This window comes from Cyprinodon tularosa, unplaced genomic scaffold, assembly GCF_016077235.1.
Source record: "Cyprinodon tularosa strain WSP-4 unplaced genomic scaffold, ASM1607723v1 ctg70, whole genome shotgun sequence".
NCBI lineage: Eukaryota > Metazoa > Chordata > Actinopteri > Cyprinodontiformes > Cyprinodontidae > Cyprinodon > Cyprinodon tularosa.
Window position 1 is genome coordinate 4,644,631 of NW_024039452.1, and position 16,586 is coordinate 4,661,216.

The window sequence follows — 16,586 nt, forward strand, 5'->3', positions numbered from 1 at the left end:
CTGAGCCTGAACTAACCCTAGTGTATTCCCCTCACTTTCCAGTTCCGGTTGAGCAGGGTTCAGAGCTACACTGGATTCATCCCAATCTTCTCAATAAACCTGTTAAACTTTCCCCTGGTCTCTCTGTATTGGTTCTCTGCATGTGGGTCAGAGCTCTTGATAAAATCATGACACTCAGCCCTTTCTACATATCATTTTACTACAGGAAGTTCTGGCATCTAGGTTTGCATGGATATGAAAAAAGAACATTACCCATGTATCAAACAGACAGTCTTTTCAGAGACTGATCATAGCATCAGCACCTTCTACTGCAGTCCTCAGAGCAGCATCATGATGGAGAAGATCATGTTGGGATTTTTGTTTCTTTTAGGTGAGTGACTTCATCTTTACTTCTGGCGCTATTAAAAGCTTTGCAGCAAAGTGACACAGAATGATGAAAAATAAGATTTTTAAATCTATCTTCCAGACTGCGTGGTCCTCTCCACCTGCATCCTCCCTCAGTACTATTTTGTTAATCAGTTAATGAATTGGAATGAAGCTCAGACCTACTGCAGACAGAAGCACACAGACCTGGCCACCATCCTAAATTCTAAGGAACAGAACCAATTTTATGACAATCTTACATCTGCTGGACACAGCTCTGACGTCTGGATTGGTCTGTTCAGTGAAATCAACTGGAAATGGTCAGATGGTTACATTGGGAGTGGAGCTGACTACAGAAACTGGCACATAAATCAACCATCATGGCATTATGTTGATGACTTATGTGTAGGATTATTTTCTAGTGGAAGTTGGTTTGATGATGTCTGCACAGATAATCGACCATTTTTGTGCTACCAAGGTTAAAATATTAATTATGACACACATTTTTTAAAGCATTATTGTAAGTCATAGAACATCTACTTAACTTTATCCTCTATTGTCGTCACTAACAGGTTCACACTTGGACCCTGAATTTGTTCATGTGAAAACACCAATGAATTGGTCCAATGCTCAGATCCACTGCAGGGAAAACTTTATTGACCTGGCCACAATAAAAAATGACACACAGGAACAGCAGGTCCAGAGCCTGAAACCTGATGCTGACGAAGCATGGATTGGTCTATATAGAGATCCAGATCATCACTGGTCTGACGGGAGAAGCGTCCTCTTTACCCACTGGGATTCCACGTTTATTCAGATTGCCTTGAGGACAGTCATATGTGGTGCTACATCTACTGGGAGGTCAGGGAGATGGAAGCTTTTACCCAGTGAAAGAAGATTACCATTTGTCTGTTATGACACTAATGGTGAGTGTGTTTCAAGATTCAAAAGAGAAAATAAGAAGCTGCTTTTCAAAGGAAGGCATATTCTGATTAGTATAATTTGGCATATCTAGTATTTAGAAATAGGTATCTTAGTTACTTTCTAAAACCTTTTAACTTTGATAAACCAGTTTATTTCAATTTTAAATAATTAAAAACCTAATACTTAATTAGTGTTTTACTAAAGTCCCTCACCAGTGATGTTAAATTGCTTTCTATTTCATATGTTTTTTTAATTGTTTTTAGTGTTTTATTTCAAATTACCCCAACATTATGTACAATCCAACCAGCGTGTTAGACATTCTAACCCTCTTGGAGGCACACAAATGTTTTAGTCCGCCTGACAACGACCGCAATGACATGAGCCTGGATTAAATGACCTGGGGGGCGACACATTACGTTACTCAAAAATCATAAACCAAGATACCACAAGAAGAAATAAAAAGAAAAAAGGTCGAATTAGGGAAAGCAGCTGTTCACAAATTATTTTCCCAAGAGGCAAACAAAGATAGCTTCTTACAAAGTTCTATTAAAGCTAACATAGTCCCATCCAGACACCTGCTGTAGGTTTTGGAAGCTCACATGAAATCTAAAACTTAGCTTGTTACCAACCAGGCTGCCTGCAAATGTGAGTATAAAGAGGGTGAGAGGCCAGTTGTTAGTTATTAGCACTGGAGAGATAGCAGGTGCAAATCATGGCAATGGCACCTACCACGGCAGTGGAGGAGGTACCAGTCGGCCTGCCACTAATTCTTATCACCTGCTGTGGCACAGGAGCGGATGCAGTGACACCTACCAATGATTTCCATGTCCTGCCACTCTATCAAAGAGGGTGCCAGACAGCCTCCCACTGATTTCCATGACATACAGTCATGACATGCATCTGGTAGTGGCACTTCCTATGGCAGCTGTATCTAATGGTACCACTGCCAGTGACACTTGGAGAGTATTGGCACTTCCAGTGGCACAAGGTGTCGCTAAGTCGGCAATGTGTATGTGTAAGTAAATTTGTATTGTTGCCATTACATTAATTGAAAGTAAATATAGAGCAAGCATTAAATAACCCCAACATTAAACCGTTTGTGTATAAAAAGCAATAGAAGTGGGGCAGGTGGCAGGGCCATGCCACTGCAGCTGCCACAATGTGCTGGAGGATGTGCCATTGGTTAAGGCAGATGGACTGCTGGCGTTCTGACACCTTGTGGCAGGGGGCTGGTAAAAGTTCCACAAGCTCCACAAGGGACGGAAACTAGTCAGGATCAGGTAATCCGAAACTCACAGATAGCTAGAAATCTCTCACACTTGGCTCAAATATTCTGGCACCGATGTCTGGAATCTGGTGGCTTAAATAGAAAGCAGGAACAAGTTTATCTGATTAATGACAATTGGCGCTGCACGCAGCTAAGAAGATTGGATAAAAGAGCGAAATTCCGCCATCAGTGCCAAGGTCATGACAGTAACCTTCAATCATAATCCATCAATTACTGAATTTACTGCTTATGTTATTTTGTCACTAATGTCACTTCTCTGGCCACAGGAGGAAAAGTCTCCAGTCCTGACAACGTCACAACAGATGAAGGAATTCAATCTCAAAGTAAGGTCTTTGCTAAAGAGTTAAAGGGTAAGCTGTGATAATATAATAACAGCATTTGGTAATATCCTAGCAATAATGTAATTTATTGATTATGTTGTTTTGTTTTGTTTTTTTGCAACTGATGTCCCTTATTTTAAATCAGGCATCAGAAAACAGGTAGTAAAGCTTAGACTTCACTTTGAGGACCCAGAGGCTATGGAGGACCCCGTTCAAAAAGGGAAAATCCTTACAGAGGCAGGTTTGAAATTAGTACTTTTTCTTCTTTGTTCCAAATGAATAATTCCATCTGATTTTGAAATTATAGTTTTTTATGTCTTCCACTTTTATCCTACAGCTCCATAAGAGACTTCAGGAGAATGGAGTGGGTGGAGTTACCCTGAAGTGGAGAGAGCAGCCTGATGGGAAAGTCTTCAAAAAGGAGAAGAAAGAATTATAAACTTAGAAATATGAAGCCTGTTTGCTTTTTCCTCGGGTGAAAAATACTTGTGATTCAGAAGTGCAGTAATAGTGAATAATCTGCCTACTGCTATGCAAATAAATTACTGTAATAGAGTGAACAATATCCAAATGATCTTTTATCATGATCTATTATCCTTTGGTTTTCTTTTTCTCTTTTTTCTGTTTTTCTCTCAGTAGAGTTTTGTTTTATTCAGCTGCAAATTTTTTTCCCTTTTACTCTTCCAATATAATTTTATTCCTTTATGTTTTCTTTCTTGGTGAATTATTGTGTTGTTTCCTCTTTATATTTTGGTTTCATACTTAAATTTTAGTTTAAGTCCTTTTTCTTCTTCATTTGCAGATTTTAATTGAATCTCTCCATTATCTCTGTGAATTGGTTCCCTTTGCTGGTTTTCCTTCTCAGGATTCTGCCTCAGGTCTTCCACATTTTCTCTCAGTAATCTAACTTCACTCAACATTTAAGCTTAAAGTTTTTTTTTCTTTTTCAAATTAAGGTTTCATTGTTCTTGTCATGATTGGTTTAGTACTGGACTCTGGGGATCTAACAAAAACAGAAGAGTGGTTACCTGTAGTTCCTGGGCTTGTTTGTCTAGATTTATTTCAAATCCGAAGTCTGTCATCCAATCTTATGGTTAATTGGATTAAATCCTCCAAACTAGCTGGCTCATCAATTGTGGCGAGTTCGTCCTTGATGTTATCGTTTAAGGCCTGAAAATAAGCACTTTTAAGTGCGCACTCGTTCCAGCCTGAAGTTGCGGCTTTGACCCGGAAGTCGATGGAGAACTCTGCCACCGTCAGGTTCCCTTGCTTCAAACTAAGCAAGGCCCGGGAATCAATTGTTTGATCCAAATCCTGGTTAAAAACTTGAGAAAATTCATTCAAAAATTCAGAATAAGTGCATGAAAAACTGGCTTCAGATGAAAACCGGGCTTGAGCCCATTCTAGCGCTCGGCCAGAGAGTTGAGAAAGAATGAATGAAATCTTTTTGTCATTAGAAAAACTGGCAGGAGAATTTTCAAAAAGTAAACGACACTGGAACAAAAATCTTTTACATTTTGACTGAATACCTGAAAATCTTTCAGGTGGACTCGGACATAGTTCAGGAAATGACGTCACTACCTCTGACCTTTAAGGCGGACGTGGTTCAGGAACAGGAAGTACAACTGGTGCGGTGTTAGCAGTTCTCACGTAGCCAGCGTATCTCTGTAAAATCTGGTTCTGATGTTCAACATAAACATTTAACTCACGAAGGGTCTGAGCTTGTCCTTGGATTTGGGCTTCTTGTTCCTCAAGCCGCCTTCGGAGGTGTTCCACTGGGTCTTGTGATTGGCCGCAGTGTTCTGTCATGATTGGTTTAATGAACGAAAACCCACATGCAGAACACTAACGGAGGCAGAGGAAAGTTTAACAATGTTTATTTGGGAAACACACACAGAGTAAATCAGGAACTGGTTCTGGTGCAGGTCCAGGACTGGTTACTCTTATATCTTGAAGAGTTTCAAAACAACTTTTGTTAAAATAAGGAGAAATATTGATGCATTTTTTCTAAATGCCAAAAAGCTTTGTTGAAGATTAATTTCTTATTATTTTATTTCATGTTTTAAATAAACTGTTATATCTGTTCATTTCTATATGTGTTCATGTTCTGTGTAAGTCGGCCAAAACCAGAAATGCTCCAGCATCACCTTATATGGTAATGCTGTATGCTGTGTCAGAAGGGCCCGATGCTGACTGGGGGCTTTGGGATAAAACTGAAAAGCATGTAGAAGCTCGGGGCCATTTGTGTTGGTTCCTCAGCTGATTGGTCAAGATGTAGGGCCTAAGGTAGAAGGTGAGATCTTTTGCAAATGGTGCTTAAAGCAATGATTTTATTAACCAAGACTGGAATAAATTCTGTTAATGCTTAAACATGTTTCTTTCTTTGTTACATTATCTGAAAAATATTCCTCCTTGGATTTGGACAGGGTAATGAAAATAATGACAGAACAGTTTCCTTTTTATCTTTAATATTTGTTTCATGATTGTGAACTGTTTCTCCAATCTTTACAATAATTACTTATTAAAATTAAGTCCAAGTAAAATAGTAATACACCTATTTTTAAGAATGATTTATAGCCAGGTGTATATCGTTGAAACAAATTTTTGAGCTTTAAATATTTATTTCTGGATAAAAATAATACAGATATACATCATTTTTAAAGAAAAATATCTTAATCCCCTGAGCTGATAGCCACATCTACACAACAGAGCCCCTTCACTGACCTACTTTAGGCACAACAACCAGTTAGAACCTTGCAGGCTGGTGGCAACACCTGATTATTAACAGCTTCCTCCAGACAATTATGAATATTTATCATTTACAGCTATAGGCTCCTGATTCTTTAACTGATAAGACCGTTGTAAAAACTCCTGTAAAAATTTTGGGCAATGATCTGGTTCACAATATTTGTAGTATTTGTCATGATCTTGCCACAGATGGCTGGGTTTGACTCTGTTTCCTCTCATCTGCTTTGCTTTGCCCTGCACTCATTGTCTCTAATCATATCCACCTGTTCCTGCTTCTATTTAAGCCACCTGTTCCCAGCCATTTGGGCCAGATTATGATAGCTTCTTGTGAGCCTCATTCTAGCATACCCTGTTGTGTTTAGTTCTGCCTGTTACTGACCCGTTTCTGCCCCCAGACTTTTGAGTTTTTGGACGCCGCTGACCGGCTCTGTTTGCCTGTGTTTTTTCCGGACTTTTATCTGGATTCCACCTGTTATCGGTCTTAGACCTGTCTTCTGACCCCGGCTTGGATTTATCCCAGTGGATCCTTTGGTTCCTCTGCATGTTCTGGCTGTTGCTGGTAGCTGCTCCTCTTTCCTCCTGGATCTCTGGTTCATGCTCAGTTAAAAGCTATGGAGTATCACTGCTCTGGACTTCACTTCTTCTTCTGGGCTCTTTCTGAACTTTACCAGAGTATCCAGTGAGCTCGCCCCAGCTGACAAGCAGCCTCATTTTTGTTTAAATAAATGCTGCTCGTTAGCGGGAGCAGATGCACCGGATCCTCTGTAGAAAAAGAAACTCAGGTTAGTGACTCAGAATAAAGGACTGGCCACAACTATGAGCAAAAGTCACTAACCTGGTTCTGCGTTCAGTTCAATCCCAGAGGAAGGAGTTGAATCCGAACAGGAGATTTGTGCACAGTTTGTGGCAGGTGACTCCTCGAGAGTTCCGAGAGAAGAGTAGAGTTGATGCGAATCAACGCCAAGAAGCAACAGTGTCCATGAGGGAAAATCCAGAGCCAAAGTCAAAGCAGAACCAGGTTAACACACCAGAAGATCAGAGAGCTGAGGAGGTACCAGAGGAGATTCCAAGCCGAGGTCAGAAGACAATTCCAAGTTCGGTAAGCCAGCAGAATCCAGGAATCAGTCCAGAACAGACAAGACTAATAGAACAGACATGGACAGAGCAAAAACTCGGGAGTCCCAAAGATGGAAGCGGGTCAGGATCCGAAAATCAGAACACTATGCAAAACGCTAGAGTTACTCGCACAAACACAGACATCCCAAGTCTCCCGGAAGTTCCGGGAGTCTCTCTGATATCGATAGTTGTTCATGGATGCCCGCGAGTCAGATAGATTATTCCGGATTTTAGACAGCGAGGTGCTGTTTTTTTTTTTAGGCGCGTGAAAACGGGCAGGCAGTACAATATTTCGTGCATCACGTGCGGATTACAACTACTGTGATTGCGCAGACAGCAAGAGCTTGTCCCCCCATATCTGTCAGACCTCCTGCATCTTCCCACCCTCTCCCATGCTCTTAGATCCTCATCTGCTTTGCACCTGTCTGTCCCCTCCGCCCGTCTCACCACCATGGAGAGCAGAGCATTCAGCCGCTCTGCCCCCCGCCTCTGGAACTCTCTACCAGCCGAACTTCGAAATACGGACTCAATTCTCCATTTTAAAATGCAACTCAAAACCCATCTGTTCAAGATTGCTTATTCTCTTTAAAAATATCAATTTCACTGTCACAGCCTCTGTATTTTTTAAATGCTTTTAAATGTCTTTATAATTATTATTTTTATTTTTTCTGACACTTTTTTATGCTTTTGTATGGTGACCTTGAGTGTCCAGAAAGGCGCCTTTTTAAATAAAATGTATTATTATTATTATTATTATAAGAGAGAGCGGGGTGTGGGGAGGAAGTTTCTGGGTAATCCTGTGCAGCGTTTCTGTCCAAAGCGATGCTCTGTTCAACCAGCGCTCCAGGCGACTGGTTAATCAGAGAGCTGATTGGATCAGTCCAATAAGTTTCTCTGGGTTTACTCTCTGGGAGTCACCTAGTTAACACTCAAAGCTGTGCATCCTGGGAAACGGCAGAGGTTTAATCCTCGAGTAAGAAACGAAAATATAGGACTAATTTTACAGCAGAATATACTAAAGTATATACATGTCTAGTGAAGGGGAGGAACAGTGGCGGATCTAGACCAAATGCACCAGGGGGCCAGGAGGGCGCCAGCATGTTTTCATTGGGGCCCAGAAAAGCATGAAATATAAAAAAGGGCAAGAGATTCAAATATATATTAAGAGAGCTGCATGAAGTGAAATTTCTTTTCAATTAGGTTCAATAAAAATTCTATTTCTTATGAGGTCAATATACATTTATAATTCAGGAATTTTACAAATTTTTGACTTAATTTGAGTTTAAGCTACTGTTTTCTATAAAATTTAAATTGGAACTCAAGAAAAACTGTTATTAAAGTTGTGTAATTAATCTGAAAAAATTAGAGCATTATTTGTTGTGAAAAAAAAATATCATTTAGCAGCTGAAAACTGGGATCCTATCTCAATACCACTGAAGCTATCGTCTTGTTGTTTTTGAATAACAGTATTTGTAAAGAAAAAGAATGAAATAGATCCAGATGACCTTTCTTTTTTTTTGGAGGGGGGGGGGGGGGGGGGGGGTGACAGGGGTATAAGCATCTCCCTGAAATGAGTTTCTGGAACTTAGGATGTCTGCAAACAGCAGAAATGATCTGGAGGCGAGGGCAGGAAAACAGGCAGCATAAATAGTAGCAGGAACCAGGTGGACAAGATAAATGTAATGAGCAACCAGGCCAGTTACACAGATTAAAGTCCTGCAACGGGTCGGGTACCCGAGGGTCCCCGACGGGTCACCCGCTAAAATGCTCTTTTGCGGGTGAAAATACATAAATAAAAATAAACGGGTCGGGGGTCGGGCGGATATTTTTTTAGTGCGGGCGGGTAGTTGGTGATTTTTTTTTAATGCGTGTGTGTTGTTATGGACATCAGAAATGTTATATTAATCAGGCACTGGGGTCACCCTTGTTGTAGCTTAAAGCCCTGCCGGCAGGGTGGGCTTCCCTCCAAAAAGGCCACAGTCAGTGCATACACGTCTGCTGCAGTGTTAATGGCGCTGTTCTGCAGCGCAGCGTACTATAGCCTATTACTTGATGTGTTAACGGGTCGGGTTGCGGGTTAAATATCAACGGGTCGGGTTCGGATTTGAATTGAAGATATCCGCGGGTGACGGGTTGGGTTCAGTAGTCATCCTAACGGATTCGGGCGGGTGCGGGTTTGTAAAACTCGACCCCGTGCAGGACTCTAACACAGATTAAACGAGTAAATGATCAAGCCAAGCTCCGGCAGCCTATTTTTACCTGAATAACTTTATTCTTGTTAATTAAAACCTCAACAACAATATTTTGACCTATAAAAATGTTTCATGATTTCACTTTAATATAATAATAATATAATATAGCCCTTAATAGACCTTATAGAAAAAGTGTATAAAAATAACAGTATAGTGAAGAGTTGAAAAATAAATAAATATTTATTAAAAGAGCAGAAAGGTTGGTGAATTGAAGCTTATTTGCTTTGCATCTGATGAATTTGTGTTAAAAAGAAACCAGATAAAAGTGGGAGTTTTAGTCATATTGCAGATAGAAATAGTCAGAAAAGTATTAAAAATGTAAAATAATCAAAATAGAAGGAGCCGTCTTGCAGCTTCAGGGCTCGCTCTGCTCCCCGGCAGCCATGCCTGCTTCCTACAGCTGTGAGCTTTAGTGGTGCAGTTTTAAATAAGCACTTTGAAGTATCCCACTGTCTGTCTCGTCTGAATTCTGGGTCCTACCTTCTGAGCTTATGACACTAGCAGCTCTGCTAAAGAGAAATTAAGTGAATAAAAATCTACATTAATAATTACTATCAGAAAGGATATGATAGGAAATGTATTTTTACGACCACATGAGCCCAGTAACAGATAATGTGCCTGCAGTCCACCCTGCCCCCTTTGTCACATGATAAGAGCCACCATATTGTGAGATTTACAACCTCAAGTGTTTTTCCAGCACTGCTGCTCCACCTCCTTTAACTGTATGGTAGGAGTCAGCCATTTGTTTTTATGACTCTTTGTCTTGGTAAAGCCCCTTTCTAGCTGGGTTTTAGATGAATGTAGGTTTGTTTTCTAGTTGTGTGTGGTGTTTGCATAGATGTTAGATTTCCTATAATCCTCGTTTGTGACAAATAAAGACATCATTTTTAACCTCTTGTGTTTATTGTGCAGCGAATGATTTATTACTCAGGTCAAAGTCACCCTCCTTTTGGTAGCATGTAAATAGAAACAATTTCTTTGATTGGTAATTATTCATTCTTCTAATAGCCATTGCCTAATTTACTTAATTTGTGGAGATAACTGGATTTTAATTAGTCGGTCCAGAAGCCCACCTGGAGTGTGAGAGGCTAAAAATCCTGGTTAGTAGGCGAATTAAAGTTATAACTATTCAACTAATAACATTCAATTAGTTTTACCCTCCATTTTGAATGATCTATAATTTAACTACGACATCATCAACTCAACAACTGGCCATTAAAATTAGTCACCTTCATTATAACTGGGCGGTTGCCGGTTGTGGCCTGTGTAAAGGTAGTTTACACATATAATTTTATAAACAGTATTTTATTACTCTGTGTAAGATTGTATATAGGTCCATAACTTGCCGTAGTCCCATTGTGCTGCTGTAGGTCAAAAAGGCCTCCTTAAATGCAAACCCACTCCTATGTAATTATAAAGAGCAATTTCTAAAGGAAGGCAAACATGAGGATTGAGATTTTCTGCTCAGTTCCTCATGTTTCAGTGAGAGGATTGAGGGACTGGTGTTTTATGCTTATATATACAGTGGGGCAAAAAAGTATTTAGTCAGCCACCAATAGTGCAAGTTCTCCCACTCAAAAAGATGAGAGAGGCCGGTAATTTTCATCATAGATATACCTCAACTATGAGAGACAAAATGAGAAAAAAAAATCCAGAAAATCACATTGTCTGATTTTTAAAGAATTTATTTGCAAAATATGGTGGAAAATAAGTATTTGGTCAGTTACAAACAAGCAAGATTTCTGGCTCTCACAGACCTGTAACTTCTTCTGTAAGAGGCTCCTCTGTCCTCCACTCGTTACCTTCATTAATGGCACCTGTTTGAAACCGTTATCAGTATAAAAGACACCTGTCCACAACCTCAAACAGTTACACTCTAAACTCCACCATGGCCAAAACTAGAGAGCTGTCAAAGGACACCCGAAACAAAATTATAGACCTGCACCAGGCTGGGAAGTCTGAATCTGCAATAGGTAAACAGCTTGGTGTGAAGAAATCAACTGTGGGATCAATTATTAGAAAATGGAAAACATACAAGACCACTGATAATCTTCCTCGATCTGGGGCTCCACGCAAGATCTCACCCCGTGGGGTCAAAATGATCACAAGAACGGTGAGTAAAAATCCCAGAATAATGTGATTTTCTGGATTTTTTTTTCTCATTTTGTCTCTCATAGTTGAGGTATATCTATGATGAAAATTACCGGCCTCTCTCATCTTTTCAAGTGGGAGAACTTGCAGTATTGGTGGCTGACTAAATACTTTTTTGCCCCACTGTACACTAACCCGTATTTCAAAGTCATCATCATTTGCCCCCATTCACTGCTTAAAGCGTTGCCTCTGCAGTCAAGGAGGAGAGAATAGAACTCTAGCTATGGTTGTAACTTTTCCTTTTACTCTGAACTTTAATCTGAATTGTGAGTTTTCTAAAAGACTTATATTAAGAAAAGAACATTTTAGATGATTAAGAACTCTGTAAACATGTCTTTTAGAATGGCATAAGCTGTACATGTAAATATATATGATTAAATATTTAACACAAGAAATACAGATTGCAATCAGTATTTTTCTTAGGTTTTCTACTGGACATCTTAAAGGAAATTAAAGCTTTTGTTCTTCACTAGCTCCTCCTATCGTTAAATGTACAAAAAATAAAAACTATAAATTGTTAATATCAGAAGGATTAAGAACTTATTTCTGCCTGAAAATATAGAACCAGTTATCACAGATCTTTATTCACATTTTTGATAACTGGGTAATGGTGGGATATAAAATGCCGAACTACCAAAACTGGTGGAGGACACAAATGTTTCACTTTTACAAAAAAAAAAAAAGATATTATGTTAGATATGTGTGCTTAGTTTTATGCCATAACCTATAATACTTATTTTGGAGATAGAGATGGGATGAAATGTCTTTTATGGAGGGATGAGCTCCCATGATCCTCTCTGCTGTTCTCACCTTCTTCCAGTCTGAGGTGCTGCAGCCTCCACAGCACACAGTGAGACAGCTGGTCAGAACGCTCTCTATGCTGCTTCTGGAGAAGGTGGTGAGGATGGGTGGGGGCAGGTGGGCTCTCCTCATCCTCCGCAGGAAGTACATGCGCTTCTGGGCCCTTTTGAAAAGTGAGGTAGTGTTTACATTCCAGGTGAGGCTGTCTGTGATGTGAACCCGAGGAATTTATTGCTGCTGAGCACCTCTACAGCTGGGCTGTTGATGAGCAGTGGAGCGTGGTTAGGCCGGTTCTTCCTGAAGTCCAAGATGATCTCCTTCATCTTCTCCATGTTCAGGATCAGGCTGTTATCTCTCCACCAGCTGCTCCACCTCCTCTCTGTAGTCCTGTTTGTTGTCGTCTCTGATGAGGCCCACCACCGTGGTGTCGTCTGCAAACTTCACCATGTGATTGGTGGTGAACCCGGGGACGCAGTCGTGTGTCATCAGGGTGAACAGCAGGGGGCTCAGGACGCAGCCACGAGGGGAGCCTGTGATTAGGGCGGGGGTCGGCAACCCGAAGCTCCGGAGCCGAATGCGGCTCTTTAGCGCTCCTCTTGCGGCTCCCTGGAGCTTTTCAAATATTTATGAAAATCTACCTTTTTTATGTTTCTTTGTCTTAATATGGTGTGTAGAAAGTCAAACAAAAATAAATATTTTTTTCTAGTGTTGTAAACATTTGTATAATAAATAAATTGTTAAATAATTTGCGTCATATTTATAGAGAAGTGGACATAACTTGCAACCATCGCGGCGTTGTCCCAGGCAAATAAAGCTGCAGGTGTGTCTCAGACCATAGATTCCAAAGGGGGAAAAATAAAAAAAGAGAGCGAATGAGAAAAGACGATTCAAATAGACTGAATCATTTGCTTCCATTATGAATGTGAAAGGAATGCCTGCTTTTTTGATTTGTAATAAGAGGTTGTCATAAAAGAAAAAGAAAAATTGGGAAAGGGGAATCCCACTCTCGGCCAGGGAAGGCTAAAAATGCAGCCGACCACCAAGCTGGGACGGAGAGAAAAAGTGTGATTGCAGAACTTCTGGATAAATTAGAGGAGCGAAAAGAGAGATTTAAGAGGTGGATTGCATCTCCAAACTTCACCACTGCTGCTAGTTTTGTTGCAAGGATGGAAAACCGTCCACAGGTTGAAGCAGTCCGGAAGGAGGTTGATGAGAGGGTTTGTTGTGAGCGCAGGTCGGGCAGGCCAAAACAAACTCCTTGACATCCTTTAGCAAGGAGGGCCACCAAAAGCGCCGACTGATGTGGGCTACCATTTGACTGATCCCTGGATGGGCAGAAAACTTAGACGAATGAATCCAATTGATTACATGAGCTCGGATGGAGGAAGGTACATAGATTCTGTTAGGAGGCCCGGTTCCGAGATCAGGTTCAGTCAGTTGGGCCTGTTTAACCAGATCCTCAATCTCCCAGGTTACTGCAGCAACAGAGCAGCTAGGAAGCAGGATGGGAGCAGCTGACTCCTCAGATTCTTCCGGGGAAAACTGCCTAGAAAGGGCGTCCGGTTTGATGTTCCCGAGAGCCAGGGCGAAAAGACATTGAGAGGTTGAAACGAGAGAAAAACAACGAACATCGAGATTGGCGGGGGTTGAGTCTTTTGTGGTGGCAAACTGGCAAACACTCTGGAGTCGAGGTAGTGGCAGTTAGCAGCTTAAGAACACTCCGTTGACTAGGAAACCTTCAGCAGGTGTGTGAGTAGGCGGACCAGAACCAGGCGCCTCCTGGTGGAGGAAGGGAGACAAACACAGGAACACAAACACACAGACAGGAGTCCTGACAGTTACAAATAAAGACATTGTTTTTTTTAACCTCTAGTAGTTTGTGTTTATTGTGCAGCGAATGATTTTTCACTCAGGTCAAAGTCACCCTGCTCTTGGTAACATTTGAATAGAGACACTTTTCTTTGGTTGGTTATGCTAATAGCCATTGCCTAATTTACTAAATTAGTGGAAATAACTTAATTTTAAACAGTTGGTCAAGAAGCCCACCTGGAGTGTGAGAGGCCAAGAATCCTGGTTAATAGGTGGATTAAAGTTATTTATAACATTAGAAACCCAAAAATTTGTCATATTAAAAACTTTCAGGAAAACCTCATGTTTAATGAAAAAAAATAGGACCTGAAAACAGCAAGATTTTACAGACAAATGCACACAAAACAGAAATGATCAGAAAACTGCAAAACCGTAAAAATTGCTTTAATTAATATTCACTCTTATATGTCATAAAGTCTAAACCAACTCCACAAAATGCACATATTGTCTTCAAATTCTTTAGATGTTTTATGTTATTGCAACCGTCAGCATAGCAGCAAAAAGGTTATGAGATATTACTGCACTTCTTAATGATAAAAAGTAGATTTTCATCTTAGATAAAGCAAACATGTTTTAATATTTCAGGTTATAATTCTTTCTTCTGCTTTTTGAAGATTTTCCCATCAGACTGCTCTCTCCACTTTAGGGGGACTCCACTCACTCTGTTCTCCTGCAGTTTGCTCCGGCGCTGCAGGAGAACATTGGAATTGTCATGATTAAGAGACTTAACCCACATGCAGAACACCACTGGAAGCAGAGTAAAAGTTTAATAGTCATAACTTTAATACTATCATGCATAGTTTCATGCAAAGCTCATCCAGAGCTTCTAGGCTTAGACGGGTTTCCTGTGATCAAGAAGACAGAGGCAGGTTAGAATCAAGCTTCTCTCTAGAGACAACAAAGATTCTTTCAGATTAACAGAGGCTCAGGTTCGCTAACCAAACTTGGTCAACACTGCGGCGTTGAAGGAAGGTCTGGCTGCTGCTTATATAGGAAGGTCTCCTGATGGGCTGATGAGCTTCAGGTGTGCAGGAGGGCTCCAGCCCAGGAGACCCACAGCGCACTCTGCTGGAGAAAGGTGGTACATCTCCAGATCCCAACAGGAATACATACAAATATAGATTTTTGAATATTAATATCAAAGTTAAATATTGATTTCTGATAAAAACTGTCATAATTTCAAACTTGCCTCTCTCAGGATATTTCCTCTTAGAACAGGGTCATTCAGATCCACTGAGTCGTCTACATGCAGTCTGAGTCTCACCACCTGTTTTATGACTGATTTAAAATATGGGGTTTTACATTTTGCAATCAGGTTTTTACACATTTAAATAAATAACACATTGAAATGTAATTAAGTTTCAAAAAAATAATTCTGAGTAGGACTGTTCCAATACTATCTAATATCCTGAATATGTTAGGTCTTTGTGTTTTTGCTTCCTTACAGGATGGACAGGCAGGCTGATTGTTCCTGTAAGGAGTCCAGAGGAGACCAGAGCAACAAGCTGCCAGTTGTTTCTGCTCTCTCAGTGGTAAAACAGGACAAGCTCTGTTGGTGAACTAAGCTCCCAGAGTCGCCTCTAACCTCTCTGTTGGGAGCTGGAGAAGTTCCACCTTTCTCCAGCAGAGTCCGCCGTGGATCCTCCTGAGCTGAGCCTTCGACACACCTGAGGCGCATCTCATCATCAGAGGATCCACAGTATATAACCTGCCTTCAGACCTTGCCTCGACGCCGCAATGTTAAATCCAGTTTGGTTAGCACCTGAGCCAAGCATCTTCTGAGAACCTTTGTTGCTCCTGAGTCCTGATAGGATTCTAATCCTTTTTGTCTCTGCTTTCAGGAATCCTGTTTTTCTCTTGTGAGCTCTGGACGAGCTTAACTTGCCGAGCCTGCCCTCTGAGCCAAACCTGAAGACTCTTCTCTGGATTCCCATGCAGCTCTGGATTTAGAGCTGGACACCCAAAGCCACGGTCTGCCCTCACGTTAGAAGCAAGACGCTGAAGCAGTTATAGGACTCTGCTGAATTAAACAGTCTCTGGACCCAACAGTTCCTCTCTCAAGGCCAAACCCGGACATCTCAAGGTACAAACCTGAAACTCTCAAACTCAAACTCATCTGCTTCCAAGCTAACTGAACTGTCATCCCCACAGACTCCAGTGAGCCAGCCCCCAGGCCCGAACCAGTACCTGTGTTTATTCCATGTGCTTGTGAACAATAAACTTGTTAAACTTTTCATCTGTTTCCGTGGTGTTCTGCATATTGGGCTTTTCTGAAACCCATCATGACACTCTCCTTGCTCTCTGGATATAACCTAACCAAATATCTTCAGAACGGCTCCAAATGACACAAAACTAGTATGGGTGAGTAGAACATGATGTAATAACGTAAAATCAAGGGCCCAATGTAAATAAAAACAAAAAGAATCCGCGTTCCCCTTTACATTAACATCATAGGGATTTCAGTGAAAAACTAATTAGATATTATTTTCTGAATCTTTGAAGATTTAAATATATTTCATTTACTGAACTTTATAAAAAGTTTGAAGATGGCAACATTAGGACAAAAATCAAACTCATCAGGACATGATTCTTAGGAAAAGAAGATTCTTATTTTCTCGTATGGATTTAAAAACACACTCACCAGGAGCACCATAACAGACAAAGGGTAATTTTGTTTCACAGGGTAAACTTCCATCTCCCTGATATCCCAGTAGATGTAACTCCGCATATGACCGTCATTGAGCCAATCCGATT

General features: G+C 40.7%; 1 protein-coding gene across 1 annotated transcript in view; it reads left to right on the forward strand.

Moving 5' to 3' along the window:
* The first annotated feature begins 283 nt into the window (after positions 1 to 283).
* Positions 284 to 16,586, forward strand: part of LOC119772132 — a 30,276-nt gene continuing 13,973 nt past the window's right edge. The window contains exons 1-6 of the mRNA XM_038268435.1: positions 284 to 370; positions 467 to 841; positions 936 to 1,289; positions 2,842 to 2,925; positions 3,041 to 3,136; positions 6,495 to 6,719. Coding sequence (XP_038124363.1) covers positions 331 to 370; positions 467 to 841; positions 936 to 1,289; positions 2,842 to 2,925; positions 3,041 to 3,136; positions 6,495 to 6,719 — 1,174 coding nt within the window. The 5' untranslated portion in view covers positions 284 to 330. The remainder of the gene's footprint in view (positions 371 to 466; positions 842 to 935; positions 1,290 to 2,841; positions 2,926 to 3,040; positions 3,137 to 6,494; positions 6,720 to 16,586) is intronic.